Source organism: Podarcis muralis, chromosome 7 (assembly GCF_964188315.1).
Source record: "Podarcis muralis chromosome 7, rPodMur119.hap1.1, whole genome shotgun sequence".
NCBI classification, from domain to species: domain Eukaryota; kingdom Metazoa; phylum Chordata; class Lepidosauria; order Squamata; family Lacertidae; genus Podarcis; species Podarcis muralis.
In genome coordinates, this window is record NC_135661.1 from 4357600 (window position 1) to 4376449 (window position 18850).

At 43.6% G+C, this 18850-nt stretch overlaps 1 protein-coding gene across 2 annotated transcripts in view; it reads right to left on the reverse strand.

Moving 5' to 3' along the window:
- Positions 1 to 18850, reverse strand: part of KAT6A (lysine acetyltransferase 6A) — a 73980-nt gene that overhangs the window by 41155 nt on the left and 13975 nt on the right. For both annotated transcript variants that reach the window (XM_077931059.1, XM_077931060.1), the window contains exons 3-4: positions 1978 to 2086; positions 62 to 177 (exon numbers count right to left, since the gene is read on the reverse strand). In XM_077931059.1, coding sequence (XP_077787185.1) covers positions 62 to 177; positions 1978 to 2086 — 225 coding nt within the window. The remainder of the gene's footprint in view (positions 1 to 61; positions 178 to 1977; positions 2087 to 18850) is intronic.

The following is an 18850-nucleotide window of genomic DNA, read 5'->3' on the forward strand; positions in this document are numbered from 1 at the left end:
AATCTCATGCAATTAGTTAGAATATGAACATGATCCAGAAGGTGAATGTCCAGGTACTCACAGCATTCTTGCCCTGATCTCGACAGGAACTGCATGTTTTGCACTCAATGCACTGCCATCGTAAGGCCTTCACACGAACTGTTAACTCTGGGGAGAACTTCAGGCAGGATGGATGACCTACACCAAGGTGAAAACAATTTCAGTTAAACTAAGTAGGAACAGCCTGTGCTCAGGAAGAGCAGAAGGTACAGGTTCTATTGCAGTTAACATTTGACATCTTAAAAAGACTCCAGTTCTGCCAGAGCAATTCCGTGTGTGCTTGGCACTCTGGGATGAACCCACAATATGTGTTTTTGGAAGGGAAGTTGGTTTCTTGCCCAAACACTCAATATTCAGAGGAAAGAGGAAACAAAACCCTTGAGGAATTGCATGAATAGTTCTAACCAAAGATGATTCCAATATGTACTTAAGTACTTGCAGAAATTATGATGTGCCCAAATAATGCCAAAGAAGCCGTTCATGAGGTGAGCTTTGTAGATTAGCCCTGCCCCCCCCCCCGCCTGCCAACACACCTTTATATTCAAAGGTGGAGCTTACTGGGTTTCTATGTTGGACACGCTGGAGGCAGAACCCTGTCCAGTTCATCCAACATAGTAGGTGGCAACCAAGGCACAGATAGGTCCCTGCTTTCTTAGTGAGTCTCCTGCACTTCAGTGCTGGACATACAAAAGGAAAAGCTCCTTCCGGTGTATCCAGCATACAATTAAAGAAACCTGGTTCAATAACAGAGACACAGACTGTCATCAGCTCACCATGTTTCTGTTAAATGCAAAAAAAGATTCATTGGCTGTGAGTCTAGCACAGAGCTTTCCAAACTTTTAATGTTGGTGACACACTTTTTTGTCATGCATCATTCCATGACACAGTAATTCAGTTTTACTAGCAAACTGGAGGTTAAACTAACCCCTTTCCAGCGTTCACGCAACATACCTAAACACTGCAGCCGACAGACATGTGCTGCAACACACAGTTTGAAAAGCTCTGGTCTAACACATTAACATGGTGAGCTAATGGTGAAAGGGTAGAGCCCTTCTTGACTCCATTTCCAACCTCTTGGTTTCTATGGTAGGCAGGGAGCTTTACCTCCTATGTATCCAGTGCACTGCCAGAGGATGCGTGAAATGCTCTATGCCTATGCTAGTAAGCCACATAGTTTCTATGCTGGATGGGAAGGGGGGCTTCCATTTCTCCTTGACCAGCATAGGAACCATGTGGGAGGAGATGTCAGGAGATGTGAAGAGCACTCCATGCAGAAGCCCACTTCGTTTCTGCAATGGGTAGAGAGGAGGCAAAGCACCAACTTTCATGCACAATATATAAATGCGGTGGGTTGCCAGAGGACAGCCTGAGCCTTCTGTTTGTCTTCTAGCAGCTCACTCAGTTGTCTGAGTGAAATTCCACCTACGCTCACCAGGCAAGCAGCTAAAAACAAAGCTGCATTAGGCTAAAGGGCACATCTGCAGGGGACATTTTGATTCCCTGCACATTGCATTTTTTAATAGAGCTGTTGGTGGTATCTGTGTGACAAAGAGTCTTCCCAGCCTACAATGAACCTTCTTTCCAATAACCTTCTTTTACTTCTCTTTCAGCAGCAAAACTCTAGAGCAAGAAATACTTTACCACACAACTTTTCAGCCCCAACATGAACTCTGGTCATATTAAGTTTTGCAAGTTTCTGCACTGCTCCAAGCATTACCTCAGAAAACATAAAACTAATCCCTAGCAGCATAGCCAGGCATAAGGAGAAGTGTAACTACAGTGGATATTGCCCATGACAAGCAGTCTTGAAGCAATGCTCCAGCTGGGTTAAAAAGGTGTTATTTTTTTTAAGTTAGCTTGTTAAATGTGCACAATGAATGCATTTGCAGGTCACCAATTCAATAGATCTCATTGCCCAAAATGCAGGCAGCCACCTACCACTATTGCCGCAATCAGCACAAGAAATGAGCTCTTCAGGTTTCTTTTCTCGGTTTTGTTCTTTTGTGCCAAGGCAGAAGCTGCAGATTGGGATTGGTTCAGCAACTGGCTGTGGGGGAAGGAGACGAATAATAGAGATTTTCATTAATTATATCATATTTGCAAAACATATACTGAATGAAGACATTAGAGCAGAGATAGCTAACTCAGGTCAAAAGTATTGAGACATAAGCAATTCGTTTCCTAGGGCAGTGTTAGAAAATCAGATATATAAGCAAGGAGCCAAATGACTCCTTAAACCAAGGTTACAGTCACCAAAACAGAATGTTTAGTTGCCATTTTTGGGTAAAATAGCTCAGAAGTCTTGTTTTTCAAATGATGGATTGACTGTGATTGATTCTCAGTTAAACATCTGGCTAACTCAGACGACTACCTTGAGTCAGGTTAACTTTGAGAACTTAAAAGTCACTTGATTCAGGAACATGCCCACCTACACAGTACATTGGCCTATTCCAACCTCTCTTTCTTAATGGTGACATAATAACGTAAGAATATTCTTCACCACTATGAGAAGGACAGTGGGGTGAGGTAAGTGAAGACAAGCTACAACTAATAACTATAACTATTAACTATAATGTTGTTTACTGCTACTGCTCAGGCTGCACACAGAAAAAGCATATTGGTTCCAGAAATTCATTCTGATTATGCAGATAAAATATAACTGATAGAATTCTACAGGATGTGGTATGAGTGAGTGGAAAGAGTCAAGACCCAAGGATGATCAGAAATGCACCTCCAAATGGTGGTGATGTCAGGTGCCATCCTGGTGCCCAGGCATCTTCACTTGGTTGCAAGTGGTCGATAGCCAGGTGCAAAATGCAACTGGCACCTGGCTAATTTCAAACACTGTCCTAGGGTGTTAGACAACTACGCTTTATTCAGAGAGAAACTAATGGGTCTAACTTAATCATGGTCATTAATTTCAATGGGTCTGCTCTGAGTAAAACTTAATTGAAGACCACTCCTAGTCCCTGTCCCTACCTCAAAAATTCACAGAGCACTGCAGTGAAGATATATATACAAAGGAAGCCAGGTCCAAGTGATTGCAATGAGAGCAGACTGCAGGTGCTGGGCCTGTATTGGTCACGGAGACCATTTTGAGTGGTACTCAGGACCTGATGTAAGTGTTGTGGTACAGACTGGAAAACAGTGACTACAATGCTATCAAATTCAACTTATAGGCAAGTGGGCAACTGCCAAGGAAGTCAAACAGTCACACAGAACTTCAAAGGAGAAAACTGAGGGGATTGGCAGAAAGGAACTAGAAAGGCAAAGTTAAATTTATCCAGACTGCCATGAGGTTATTCAAAAGCATAATGAAGGTTAAATTATATAATATATACCACAGATCAGGAAAGGTGCCACAAAGGTCTACAGGATGTGTGGCTAACAAGCAAAGTCAATAACATAGAGGCAAGAATGTGTTTTTCACAAAATAGATGAGATGACAACAAAAAGCAACAAAACATTGGCAAAATAAAGGAAAGCTGACAACAAAAAATACAAAAAAGAATTTCAAGGAGTTCATCACTAAAAACATTATGCCTAGTAATAAAACATTATTTAACAAATTAGAAGCAAGGAAAATGCTTAGGGATGATATTGGACATTTGGATGACATTTGGTCAAATGTGTGCTAAGGGAGGAAAAGGAGACTGATGGGGAAATGAACGAATCCTTTCAACAGTATTCACGGCAGACGGGCAGAGCCCTGTGCCTGAGCTAGTCAGAGAAACCAGGGCAAAGAGTGGAGAGAAGGCATAAAGTCCTAGGCCTTAGTGACAAAACAAACCAACAAACAGGAACTCGAGAGTAGGAAAAAGTGGACAGCTCCCACATTGGAGATATATATAGTAAGTGGGGGTCAACCATGGATCTGTATTGGGACAAGCTGGAGTTGGGCTGGAAAGTGAGAAAGTCAAACCTGGAGGTGGCAACAAATTGATCAGGGTTCTAGAAACAAGAACTCCCAAAGGAGCTCTCCAAACTGGATGAATGGGAGCTAAAAAAAGCAAATGCAGTTAAATGTCAGGAATTGCAAAGTTATGCACATGGGGACAAAAAATCCTAACGTACACAGCAATGGGTTCTGAATTGGTGATGGCTGGCCAAGAATGAGATCCTGGAGTTGTAGTGAAGGTATCAACCCAGTGTGCAGCAGCTGAGAAAACGGCAAATTCCATTTTAGGGATCATTAGGAAAAGGAGTGAGAATAAAACCACCCAAATCTTAATGCTGTTATATAACTCTATGGTCCACAGTTCTGATCAATGATCCCCAAAGAAGATACTCATGAGGCAGATTTACAACATTTGGAGCTTTTTTAGTTTAGAGAAAAGAGAAGTGAAGAGGGGTAAATTACAGAAATGTATAAGATTATCACACGGTGGAGAAAGTGGACAGAGAAAAGCTCTTCCTCCTCTCTCATAATACTAGAAGCCTGTGGGGTCATCAAAAGAAGGTGAATACTGGAAGATTCAGGACACACAAAAGGAAGTAAGGTAAAGGTAAAGGTATCCCTGCCCGTTTCGGGCCAGTCTTGACAGACTCTAGGGTTGTGCGCCCATCTCACTCAAGAGGCCGGGGGCCAGCGCTGTCCGAAGACACTTCCGGGTCACGTGGCCAGCGTGACATCGCTGCTCTGGCAAGCCAGAGCTGCACACGGAAACGCCGTTTACCTTCCCGCTAGTAAGTGGTCCCTATTTATCTACTTGCACCCGGGAGTGCTTTCGAACTGCTAGGTTGGCAGGCGCTGGGACCGAGCAACGGGAGCGCACCCCGCCACGGGGATTCGAACCGCCGACCTGATGATCGGCAAGTCCTAGGCGCTGAGGCTTTAACCCACAGCGCCACCCGCGTCCCTTCTATACAGGTAGGTAAAGGTACCCCTGCCCGTACGGGCCAGTCTTGACAGACTCTGGGGTTGTGCACCCATCTCGCTTAAGAGGCCAGGGGCCAGCGCTGTCCGGAGACACTTCCGGGTCACGTGGCCAGCGTGACAAGCTGCATCTGGCGAGCCAGAGCCGCACACGGAAACGCTGTTTACCTTCCCGCTAGTAAGCGGTCCCTATTTATCTACTTGCACCCGGGAGTGCTTTCGAACTGCTAGGTTGGCAGGCGCTGGGACCGAACAACGGGAGCGCACCCCGCCGCGGGGATTCGAACCGCCGACCTTTCGATCGGCAAGCCCTAGGCGCTGAGGCTTTAACCCACAGCGCCACCCGCGTCCACAAAAGGAAGTACTTCTTCACAACTATGGGAATCTGTAGGCACAAGGCATGGCGATGGTTACTGACTTGGACAGCTTTTAAAAGGGATTAGACAAATTCATGAAGGTAAGGCTATCAATGGCTACTAGTGGTGACAATTATATATGATTTTTAGTATCAGAGAAAGTAGGCCTCTTGAGTAAGAGAGTGTCTACTCATGTCCCATTTGTGTGCCTCTGACACACATTCACTTGGCCACAATGAGAACAGGATGCTAGACTAGATGGCCTGATCCAGCAAGGCTCTTCTTGTGTTTTTATTTTTCATGTGGAAAAGGTAATAGCAGTTCCACAGTTAATTCGTTCTGGAGTTCCATTCTTAACCTGAAACTGTTCATAACCTGAGGTACCACTTTAGCTAATGAGGCCTCCTGCTGCCGCCGTAGCACAATTTCTATTCTCATCCTGAAGCAAATTTCTTAACCCGAGGTACTATTTCTGGGCTAGCGGAGTCTGTAACCTCAAGCCTCTGTAACCTGAAACCTCTGTTACCCAAGGTACCACTGTACCACTCTATTCTGCCTTGGTCAGACCACATCTGGAATACCGTGTCCAATTCTGGGCAACACAATTTAAGAGGGTGTTGACAAGCTGGAACATGTGCAGAGGAGGGTGACCAAGGCAATCAAGGTCTGGAAACCAAGACTTACGAGGAGCACTTGAAGGAGCTGGGTAGGTTTAGCCTGGAAAAGAGAAGGCTGAGGAGATATGATAGCCATCTTCAAATATCTCAAGGGCTGTTACATGGAGGAAGGAATAAGCTTGTTTTCTCCTGCTCTGGAGGGTAGAAATCAAAACTAATGGCTTCAAGTAACAAGAAAGGAGACTCCAACTAAACATCAGGAGAAATTTTCTGATAGTAAGAGCTGTTCAACAGTGGAATGGTCTCCCTCGGGAGGTTGTGAACTCTCATTTCTCATTTCCTGGAGGCTTTCAAGCATGGGTTGGATGGCCATCTGTCATGGATACTGTAGTTGAGATTCCTACATTGCAGGGGTTTGGACTAGATGACCCTTAGGGTACCTTCCACCTCTACAATTCTATGATGTGATGATTCTATGATTCTACTACACAGGGTTTGTCAGAGAAAAAAATGTATCACTTAATGCATTCCACCTGGAGCTCTTTGGAGAGAAATGGGAAGCGAATGTGATTAGTACTAACATTATTTATATATGTACAATGCAGGCCTTGAATACTAATTGACTATGGGGAATGAAAGCTCTCAGTCACCCCAACATAGTCAGAGAAAATTCTATAGTAAAAAGGTTCCCACCTCCATAGATTAAATGCATTGCTTATTTTCGCACCAACTGATGGTTCATTTGTCTTTCCAATGTCCTTTTAAAATATATGAGAAAGCTACCCTCTTTCTTTCTTCTCTCCCGCTATAGCTTTATCTTTTTTTACTTTCACCTATGTGAATGTGATCAAGAATCCTAGTTTTCTTTTCAAAAGAGCCATCTAGCCTTTTTAGTTGCATAGACAACTTTTGAGCATGTACAAGCAAGCATGTCAGTGAGAATGTTTAGTCCCTAATAAGCTCTTCTCTGCTCTTAAGAAATGGTTTTTCTCTCTTAAGAAATCAACTCCGGCCCTCCAGGTGTTTGGGACTACAATTCCCATCATCCCTAGCTAACAGGACCAGTGGTCAGGGATGATGGGAATTGTAGTCCCAAACACCTGGGACTATGCCTATGCCTGGATGCCTTCCAAACCATAAAAACTTTCATGAGCTGTAGTAAAGAACAAAAGCATGTACATTCGCATCATATAATCTTGAAAGACACTCATAATCTTGAAAGACACTCATATAATCTTGATAGACACTCATCTACACAATCACAGTTGCCCTGAGAATGCAACAAAGGGAAGGGATAACTCTTTGGCCCCTGCCATCAGTTTCACCACTTCTACCACACCAAAACCACCAGCAAGGGAAGAATGGCTTCATCAGCTGGATATACCGTATTTTTCGCTCTATAAGACGCAACAGACCACAAGACGCACCTAGTTTTTGGAGGAGGAAAACAAGGGGGGGGAATCTGAATCTCAGAAGCCAGAACAGCAAGAGGGATCGCTGCGCAGTGAAAGCAGCAATCCCTCTTGCTGTTCTGGCTTCTGGGATAGCTGCACAGCCTGCATTCCCTCCATAAGACGCACACACATTTCCCCTTACTTTTTAGGAGGGAAAAAGTGAGTCTTATAGAGCAAAAAATACAGTAAATGTTTGTTTATTCTGGGTTGTTAAACTGATTGTTCTCCCCCTTTCCATAGTGTTTGGCCTGTAGGTCTGAGTGCAGGATCTGTGCCTCATTGTTTGATTGATGTGAGCCTACTTTGGAAGGCAAAATTCCTCTGTAGTGAGATAAAAATATAAAATGAAACAAAACATCATCCCTAAATTTCTCTCAGAACTGCAGCTTCCTACCCTCTTATTCCCATCTTGTGTTCTGCTGGCTGCCATGAGTATTTTTCTCCTCAGTCTGCACTGCTGAGAGCAATAGAAACCTTCCTTCCATGGGACTGTTGCATCTGCTCTGCACTATCAAGAGCTCTCAGCTTTTGCCTCCCAACCATATATATCACCACACTATTAACCCATGCTCGTCAAATGTGACAGGGCTTCATAAGTAGATGCTCACTGAGTATGCCACCTAAACATGATTACACAACACCAGAAAGAAAACTGTTTCATCTAGAGCACAAATTACTGTGCTAGGAATCTGCCCACTAAAAAGAAATTTCGAAACAACTACACATCTATTTTCATTGAAATCCTTTTGCCCAAACAACTACTGTGAGTGCTGAATTGAAGCCAAGCATCACTTGTTAGTCTTTCAAGAACCAAAACACTGCAATTTATCATGACTGCTTTGGCCTTGCTTTGCTGGACCTATCAACTTTCTCATTCTTTCCCCAAATCACAGAGATAGATGTATGTTCTCATTTTGATGAAGTTTAAGGACAATCACATTCATAAAGTTGGCTGCATCTTCACTAGTAGGTATATAAATCATTAGCCAAACAGGTGAAAAAACGGGCCTTGGTCGGGGGCTCTCTTGCTTGTGAATAAGACAAAGACACTGCTGCCAAATTTATTTTGCCACAAAACTGATGTAAGGGATATTGCAATACCAGTGCAGTTACAAATGAAACTGTAAATGTATACATGGAGTGAAGAACAACAAGCTCTTAGTCACAGCTCCATATCACTTCTCTGAACAGATTTTCCTGGTAGGTTTCCCAAACATTTGAGAGGGCAATTTAAAGTCAAAGAAAAGGAATGTCAGTTCTCCAATTCAATAAGCACCAGAAATTTGTTCTCAGAAAAAATGGTTCTTTATATAGGTAATCCTCTCCAAGAGTCTGCTCAAAATTCACAATACTTTTGTTTAAAGTAGCCTTATGGCCCCATGATTCAGCGAGACAATCAGGACAACCACTCACAGATATTAACCTCTCCCCCCATCTAGACCAGGTCAAATTCACAACTTGATGAGAAAACCTCCATTTTTAATATCACCCAATATGCCTTCTGGACACAGAACTGTTAAGACTCTAGTCTGTCAACTTTAAACAAACAGTACCATATTTACTCAAATGTAATGTGCACCTTTTTTGCACAAATTACCATATTTTTCCATGTATAAGATGATGTTTCTTTCTAAAAAAAAAACAGGCAAAAATTGGATGTCGTCTTATTCACGGATAGTGAATGCGGGGGGGTGTGTGCGATTAATGGCAGCAGGAAGCAGGAGATTGGCAGCAGAGATTGGGCAGGTGACTGGTGGCTGTGGCGAGGCAGGCAGGGAATTGGCAGCTGCAGCAAGTGGGCTGTTGGTGGCGGCGAGTGGGCAGACAATTGGCAGCTGTAGTGAGGTGTGCAATCAGCAGTGGCTGTGGCAAGCGAGTGGCAGGCAGGCGGGTGAGTGACTGGCAGAAGTGACTTCCCCCACCCCCCAAAAAAGCTAAACAACTTAATTTCTTAATTTCGGTTTTAAAAAATTGGGGTCATCAAATACTTGGGGGCGTATTATACACAGAAAAATGCAGTACATCGTGAAAATTAGGGTGCATATTAGATTTGATTGCAAACTTGAAAAACACCACTGACGTAGCAAATACCGTATTTTTCGCTCTAGAAGACCCCTCCCGCGCACCGACCCCTCTCGCTCCCCAGGCTTCAGGAAGCTATCCACAAGCCTTCGGAGCGCGGCGGGAGTTCCCGCCGGGCTCCGAAGGCTTGCGGATAGCAGCCTGAAGCCTGGGGAGCGCAGTGTCAACTCCCACTGCGCTCCCCGGGCTTCATGCAGCTATCCGCAAACCTTCGGAGCACTTTTTGGCTTCTGCCAAAGCCCCGCGCACCCTCTCCCGGCTGGAGAGGTGGCGCACGGCTATGGCAGCAGCCTCTTTATCCGCGCACCACCTCTCCAGCCGGGAGAGGGTGCGTGGGGCTAAAGAAGCCATAGCCCCGGGCTTCCCCAGCAGCCTCGAGAAGCTCGCTGAGCAGCGGGAAGGCTTCGTGCCTTTCCGCTGCTCCCCGACCTGGCATTTGGGGCTGGCTGTGGGCTTCCCCCCGCCAGCCCCAAAGAGCAGGTCGAAAGGAGCCTGAAGCCTGGAAAGCGAGAGGGGTCAGTGCGCGGGACCCCTCTCGCTCTCCAGGCTTCCAAGGTAGCCGCCTGAAGGCGACTGAACACACCTTGAACGGCACCTTGTTTTAGAGGGGGAGAACAAGGGGGGGGGAATTCTCCCCCTCTCTGCGCAGCGCCTCCTGCCGCTTCGCTGAAGGGGCGCTGGGCAGAGAGGGGGAGAATTTTTTTTCTTGTTCTCCCACTCTAAAACAAGGTGCATCCTACGGTCCGGTGCGTCCTATAGAGCGAAAAATACAGCACTTTTTTGGTTTCAAGGTTATGAAAACTGAGGTGCGCATTAGATTTGATGGTGCATTAGATTCACATTAATATAGTATATTTTGAACTGAACTAGCAACTTGGGTACTGCCCACCAACTCACTCTCAGATGAACCAAGCTTCATTGAGCTTCTTTAACACCCTCATTCCCGGAGCAAACAGTAACTACAATTTTGAGAAAGCTTCCCCCTTGTTCATCTCAGCAGCTCACAACCATTTGCTTCTATATGGACCCCCAGAAGGGAGTGAGCAATTGTGATACATAAAGTGAGCTTTGGCAAAGCCTCTGCTAATGCTCAAACTAGCAAAGGGAGAGATCCAACGCCCCCTGCCTGTGCCTTAGCCACAAAGAAAATGGACCTCGTAATAAGCGCTAAGCTGAGGGACAGATATGAAGTGAGTTCAGACACTAACTCCAATTCAGGCCATAGTAGCCCTGAGTCACTGACACACACAAATATGACAGATTGGAAGTTTCATCTTTCAGCCCATTCCTTGCCAAAGGAAGAGCATGCAGAGCCTAGACTGAGGGAATTGGCAATTATCCTATTTTTCAATCATAAGCACTGCCAAATGGGCCACTGCCACCGGCCTCAAAATGGCAACAGTCTTTTCACAACTGTTTGCAAGCAGATTCTCAATTAATATCCATTTAATTTCTACCCTACAATTTTAGGCTCCTACTCTCTCTCTCTCTCTCTCTCTCTCTCTCTCTCTCACACACACACACACACACACACACACACAGACACACACACACTCTGTATTACAACTGTAAGTTTATTAAAGTGCATCTACTGAGGGCTGATCCAGTCATTTTCGGAGTTTATTCTAACCGTGGTAGAGACTTGTGCTATTAACATCAACTTAGGTTAATGAAGAAACAAACATTGTTTATTTCTAGAAAATGTATTTATTACTGGTTCACTGAATAGGTTCCATCATTATTTTTTTAAATCAAAACAACCCTAACAAGCTTAAGTTTCCTTTAGCAATGACAAAGAAAGAAAAGTTAGACTTCTAAACTTGGAAGAAAAAGTGATCAGACAAAAAAATACTCACAGTGACAACAATACCACAGAGTGGTGGTAGTTCAGTAGTGAAGCACATTATTTACATGCAGCAAGTCCAGGCATTTCCAGTTAAAAGAGAAAAGTGGATGTGCCTTACAACTTGGAAAGTCACTGCCAGTCCCAAGTAGATTTTACTGAACCACGTGAATCAATAAATAGCCTGACTCAGTACAATAAACTGTTATAGAATCATATCGATATATGGTTATCATGAGTTTTAATCATGCAAATATTTACTATTTATGATTAAGTAAATAGTAGCTTGCATTATTAAATAATTATGGCAATGAGTCAGTCATATTTCTAGTTTCCTCATATGCTCCTTTCCAATAGACCCCCCAACTCTTCCAAATCACTCATTCAATCTCATATCTGGTCTCTGCCCTCTGCAGTCAACACACATAGGTGCAGCCTGATGCTGCCCCACACTGGCTACAGCCCTGCCCTCCTTTTGCCAATTCACTGCATAGCATTACTGTAAATATATATTAAGTGGCCAAGCAGATTTGCCCAGTTTTGATAATTTATGCATGCATGTCTCAAACTTCAGCTTTCCTTGACAAATAATTTTTTTAAGTATGCATACTCTTTTACACACAGATTCCTGGCTACAATATGAAAAGGAAGCAGTAGCTCTTTAAGGCCTGAAATGAATGAATTGCTGAGCAACACAATAATAGTTGGAAAGGAAGGAAGACAGGCAGCACACAAAAGTAGCCACAATTTGGAACTTGACAGGACCATTTTGAGTTCACGGAGAGAGAAAGGAACAGGGCTGGCAAACAGCTCTGTCCCTGGTGCTAAGTTCAGCACTTCTACTCTGTTTTATTTTGCCAATTCCTTGAAGAACGAATGTTTTTCGTTTTTGTTTTTTAAGTGCAAGCTATCGTGAACCTTTTTTTAATTGAAAGGTGAATACACTATTAAGATCCTCCCTCTCACAAAATGGACAATTTGCCATTTGCTACCAACTACTCAGCACCAACATTCAGGTTAAGTTACAGAAAGTGGGGGGTGGGGAATCGCTTCAGTGGGAGTGAGAAAAGGATACCTTATTGTTCCTCTGTAAGTTGTTCTTATTTGCAAATCCTAGCAAATAAATCCAGAAAAGAGTTACTAGACCATAGAAATTATAGTCACCTTCTCCACATATATCTATGGCTGTTATTTGTGATACACTGACAGCTTGAATGGATCACTCACCAGATGTACCTTGTCTCACTGGCCTGAACAAAATTCTTAACAAACACACATGAGAAACCATGCACACTGGCTGACTTAATCCAGTCTAGCAACATTACTGTAAAGGCTTCTGTTGACAATAAATGGTTCATGTACCACAGCCTCTTAAGGATGGCTTGTTCACATTAATAGAGAGTACTAAGCAATAGGATTTTATACAGCTTACTGGCCCAGATTAATTTGCAACTCTTTGTGTTTAGCTCCCACTAAACTTGTCCCTAAACCCAACACATTTTTTCTTTTTTCAAATATACCATATTTTTCGCTCTATAGGACGCACTTTTTCCCCTTCAAAAATGAAGGGGAACTATGTATGCGTCCTATGGAGCGAAGACGCCATAGCCCCGCGACCCTCTCCTGGCTGGAGAGGTGACGCGTGGATATGGCAGGAGCATCTTTAGCCGCGCGCCACCTCTCCAGCTGGAAGAGCGCGTGCGGGGCTAAAGAAGCCATAGAAGCTTTCCGCTGCTCCCCAACCTGCTCTTTGGGGCTGGTGGTGGGCTTCCCCCCGCCAGCCCCAAAGAGCAGGTCGAAAGGAACCTGAAGCCTGGAGAGCGAGAGGGGTCAGTGCGCACCGACTCCTCTCGTTCTCCAGGGTGGAGCCTGAAGACGACTGAATGCACCTTAAATGGCACCTTGTTTTAGAGGGGGAATACAAGAGGGGGGAAATTCTCCCCCTCTCTGCGCAGCGCCTCCTGCCGCTTCGCTGAAGGGGCGCTGGGCAGAGAGGGGGAGAATTATTTATTCTTGTTCTCCCCCTCTAAAACAAGGTGCGTCCTATTGTCCGGTGCGTCCTATGGTGCGAAAAGTACGGTACCTCCACTGCCACACCAGCTTCTACATTTTTGCAACATAGTTTGGCCTTTCAGACTAAATGCCAGCGTGCTGCCATCTCCTTTGTTTAAAATTCCATCCAGGCCATACTTGTTGCTTTGCTTCTTGTCACTATTATGGAAACTCGTGAAAGGATGCCACTTACACAATATGCTAGGTTATTAGGAACCATTTCACCTGTTCACAAATCCAGTGAAACAAATTCAGACTAATTTTCTGGCACTGGGGTTTCCAGAGTTGCACACAGATGGTGGCCATCTGTTCAGAGCCATGACTCCCCTTGTCAGATAAAGGAGATGAAATACAGCAACTCCCCTAATCCTGCTCCAGCTGCGACAGCCCATGCTTACACGGGCGAGGTCTCTCCTACTCTCATTACACTATGCTAGCCACCACAAATCATTTCTATACCGGCTCCACCCAAAATAAACCATTCCATAAACATGTCTACTTTCTATTAGATAGCTTTTGGCTCCAAAGTTTGTTTATGAAGTCTCTGTAGACGAAAAGCAGCATTAATCATATGGACAAAGGCTGAAGAGACTATTATATTTATGTATCTCCAATAAGTCAACTTTCCAGGGCGTGGGGGAAGATTTTTCAAAGCATGTTTCAGCTGTGTTGGGGGGAACAATACAAGGCCTTTGTATGAGTTTTATTTTAAGGGTATTTTCCATCCCAAAAAAGTGGTATACAACACAGCAAAGTTAAAATAAATGAAAAGAGCAGGAACAACTTCATTAAAAAAATTATTACAAAAACAAGACAGCAGCAAAAAAAGCAGCAGTGGGATAAAGCAACAGTTAGTAGATTGTGGTTACAGGAGATACTCAAGACATACTTCAAGCAGGAGGATATTCCACAATATTGGTGCTTCACATTTGGAGGCCCATCCAAGCCTTCACAAAAGAAAGAATCTGAACCACTCCCTAACCTGCAGAGTTTAAGTGTGATGATCTTCACACAGGAGTAATCATTTCCTGAAATAACCAGGACCCAGGCTACTTAGGACTTTAAAGGCAAAACTAAAAACCTGAATTGGGCATGGAAGCAAACAGGCAGGCAAGTGCAGCTGTTTCAGAGTAACTGATATGACTGTGCTAAAGAGGCAAACAACATTCTGCACCAGCTGAATTTCTCAAGCCATTTTCAGTGGCAGTTGCACATAGAATGCGTTGCCAAAATCTAGCAGGCAAGGCATAGGTTTCTATCTTTCAGTAGCAGGTATAGCTGGTAAAATTAGCTAAAGATGATAAATGGCACTCATGGTGACAACCACAAGTTGGAGATTTAACAGTATCCCCAAACAGACAGTTTCAAACTCATCAACCCACCAACAACTGCATGCAAAGTTTAAAGACATCATACTGCATATGGAGCCAATATAAAGGAAAAATAGGAAAAAACAGATTTGAACGTTATCAAGTTTACTGATAACACTGAAGTTCATCTCACCCAGAGATTTCATGTGGACAGCTACTAATGGGGAGGAATAAAAGGAACAACAAAATCTGGACTCCATCTTCTGAAAAAGTACAGAACCACTATAATCCAATGGCCCCAATCTCCAGTTTAGAAGAGTATCAGGATTAATTATATCTAATAGGAAAGTTGAAGAGATTTAGCAAGGTCAAACTTCTGTCCTGCCTGCACAGGTTGTCAGTAAGCATTATTGAGGCAGCTTTGTTCCCAAGTGTAATTCACTCTTTCATTACCACTTAAGAATTATTATCAAGCTTTGGAAAAACCCGTGAGAGACTAGTCTACGCACATTTTTACTGGTTATTTAAGTACACTTTCAGCCTGGAAAAGGGTGGGGATCCACTTATTAATTTCATCGTACCAACTGTCCAAGTCAACAAACTCAGTGTTGTGTAGGGCTATTACCTGCCATTCCTCAACAGAGCACCTGCCCAATGCTGTGCTTCAGCTGCCTCCAACAGAATCCCACCAGGAAAGACACAGGGCTCCTTTTCCTCACAGTCCCCACTCAAATGGTGATTGGCTGCTACCATCTTGTTTAACACAGAAAAGCAAACTTTCATGCCTTTGATAAAGTTCTTGAGAGATTAATGCAAAAATGTTAAAATGTACTCAAGATCAGGTTTCATTTATAAGAGATTGATTCCCATCCACCCAGCATCTGATTTAAATACAGTGGTACCTTGCAAGACGAATGCCTCGCAAGACGGAAAACTCGCTAGACGAAAGGGTTTTTTGTTTTTTGAGCTGCTTCGCAAGACGATTTTCCCTATGGGCTTGCTTCGCAAGACGGAAACGTCTTGCAAGTTTGTTTCCTTTTTCTTAACACCGTTAATACAGTTGCGACTTGACTTCGAGGAGCAACTCATAGAACGCGGTGTGGTAGCCTTTTTTGAGGTTTTTTAAGACTTTGGTGATTTTTGAAGCTTTCCCAAAACTTTCCCGACACCGTGCTTCGCAAGACAAAAAAAATCGCAAGACGACAAAACTCGCGGAACGAATTAATTTCGTCTTGCGAGGCACCACTGTACTGGTAAGTCAGATGCACAACCCACCCAGGGTAGATGCTCAGTACCAGAGTCAATTTAATTTCCTTTTGCTTTTGCTTTTGCCTTGAGGAAGGCCTCCAAGCCTGATCAGGAACCTCCAAGTCTGCTGTAGGCCTTCCGCTTAGATCTGCTTTGTCTAGAGTTAGAGAAGCAATCTGAGTTTGTTTTGTCTTAGTTTAACTGGGAAAACTCAGCTTGTCTCAAAAGTCAGGTCAAGTGAATTAAACTGGGCTTACTCACAAGTGGGGATAGGATTGCAGCTCTGTACCATGATCTCTCCTGGCATATCCCCTATATCAGGGAGCCAATCCCCAGCATTATAAATGAAGATATAAATAGCTTGTTTACTTCCTGTGTTAAGCAGCATTAAACTATACTCCTTTTGCCAAAAGGAACTGCTGCTGTAGTCCAACAGAATAATGTTTAGTTTAACTCAATCCTCCTAACTGACCCACCCAAAACTACCAGTAAAGCCAAATAAAGAATTTAAGAATATTGTTACTGTTCAATATTAATATTAATAAATTAATAAAACTGTAATTTTATTTTTAAATGAATGCCTTTATATATGAAGTATCTTTTTAAAATAATCTAGTCTGAATTTAATACAAAGATCTGAAAATGTACACACTCTCCTAAAACCCTTTTATCACAAAATACTGTTAAAGCCTACTTTTCTATTTTAGAACAAAGAAGACAACAACAGGCTGTGCCTTGTGCAGGTGCTCTGCTGACGAATGCCAAGCATGGGCCAATGTCAGCAGTGGTCATTCACCAACAGCACACCTACACTATGCAGTGGTACCTTGGGTTACATACGCTTCAGGTTAAAGACGCTTCAGGTTACAGACTCCGCTAACCCAGAAATAGTACCTCGGGTTAAGAACTTTGCTTCAGGATGAGAACAGAAATCGTGCGGCGGTGGCGTGGCAGCAGTGGGAGGCCCCATTAGCTAAAGTGGTGCTTCAGGTTAAGAACAGTTTCAGGTTAAGAACAGACCTCCGGAACGAATTAAGTACGTAACCAGAGGTACCACTGTACTGTGCAAGTCACCCTGTGCATCAGCTGCCTCCCAAAGGAGCCAACCAGTCAAGGCCTCCCTGCATCTCAGTCGCTAACTGCCCTACGATCCACCCCACCAAGGACAATAGCACCTGGTGTTGGAGATCTGAGGTCTAACACTGTAACTAGTGTTGGATCCAGGGGTGCCAACTTGAATAAAATATTGGGAGGGCAGATAAGCCCCGTCCCCAATCATAGCAATGAGGTACCTAGTGCTGGTGAAGGTTTATTCCTCCTTCACCCCACTTTTTATCCCCAAAACAGCTCTGTGAGATTGACTGGTTTCAGAAACAGCAACTAGTCCAGGGTTACTCTCAATTCTTAAAGGTGAAAATGGACTTGAACTCAACTCTCCCCAAACCCAACTTTCTAGACATCTGGTTTCACCTCCCCCCTCCAAAAAAAAAACCCTGAGGGCTGGCTGTAAAATTATGCATATGCCTGCTGGGGCATCTTTTTAAAACCCACCTTAATTCTGTGACAGTAAGCTGTTTTAATTTGCTTTTAAATATTGTGTTTTAATTGTTGTAACCCACCATGGGACCTTGGGGTAAAGTGTGGATTAACAACAGCAGCAGCAACAATAATGAGTGAGGAGCTTCACCTTCCAAGTCATCGGAATTAGGCACTCCTAGTTTAATTTTTTTAATGATAAGCAACCATGAGAGGCTTTATCTCTCGTCCTAGCACAGCTTCATGAACCACTCTGCGGAGCAAGCAGTTTGCATTATCTCTCTTATCTCTCACACTCTCTCTGCTCCAAAATGTCAAGAGGTTTTTGTCCAATCCCAGCTCTCTTGCTATCCAGCAACCCTTTTACAAGTTCACTTACAGTGCTTGTTGGGAAACAGAAGTCCAAAAGTGGAAAAGAAAGAAAGGCAGCAATGCCCATCAATTTGGAGGTGGGGGGGGCTGGCCCCCTCAAATATTTTAGGGAGAGGACAAAGGGACGTGAGCCCCTAGGAGTTGATGCCTGTGGTTGGATCTACAGTATTGGGTTGTATCTGACACTGAAGCTCATGCAACAGACCAGCCTGCACAATAGAACTTCCCTCTCCCCTACAACCTCAACTGCCACACCTTCTAAATCTGTTCCACTGGATTGGGAGATCCTTTGGAGAAGGCTGGGGGGGGGGGGGGAGGTAAGCAGGGAGATGAGAGGAAGAGGAATTCCCATTGTATGAGCAGAACACCACACCTGCAGCATCGGATACAACGTATTATATTTATGAAATTATGAATTGTCAATAGCAGAGCATGATATTTAATATCCAACTCATGAAGAAACACTGATGGGCCAGATTAACTACTAGCTCTGGTTCTGAAAGTTTCGGACACTTGAAAACAAAGGAATTAGTTTTGCTTAGTGTAATTTAAAGCTGGAAAAATAATAAACACAAATACTTCATTTTACAGTTGCCCCGCTCTATGATATATAAATTACACAGTGCAGGGAGGCATGGAGGATGCATGACTAAAGGTTTTGGATTATACTACCTAAGAGTTCTATTTCATTACAAACACATCTTTATCACAGTGACCAATTTATAAGTATGTACGCTTATTCAGGAAATACACCAATTAAAAAAGTTGGAAGCTTGCTTATGTCAGTGATTTAAATTGCTTTTACTTATTTTTATATCATTCAAAACAATCTGTTACTAACCCAGCCACTTCTGTCCTAAAACCCCTAGTCCTGCTGCGGCTGCCACACTACCCAGAGCAAAGCCATGATTTGGCTTAGTGTTACGCAGGAACCCAAGCTCATGGTTGTCTCCTGTGGACAAAGCTTAAGTGACAAGTCAAGAACAAACCCTGGCTACAGTTCATGATTTGTCTGGAGTGAGACAAACCATCAGCCCAGTTTTGAATGTTAACACTAAGCCTAAC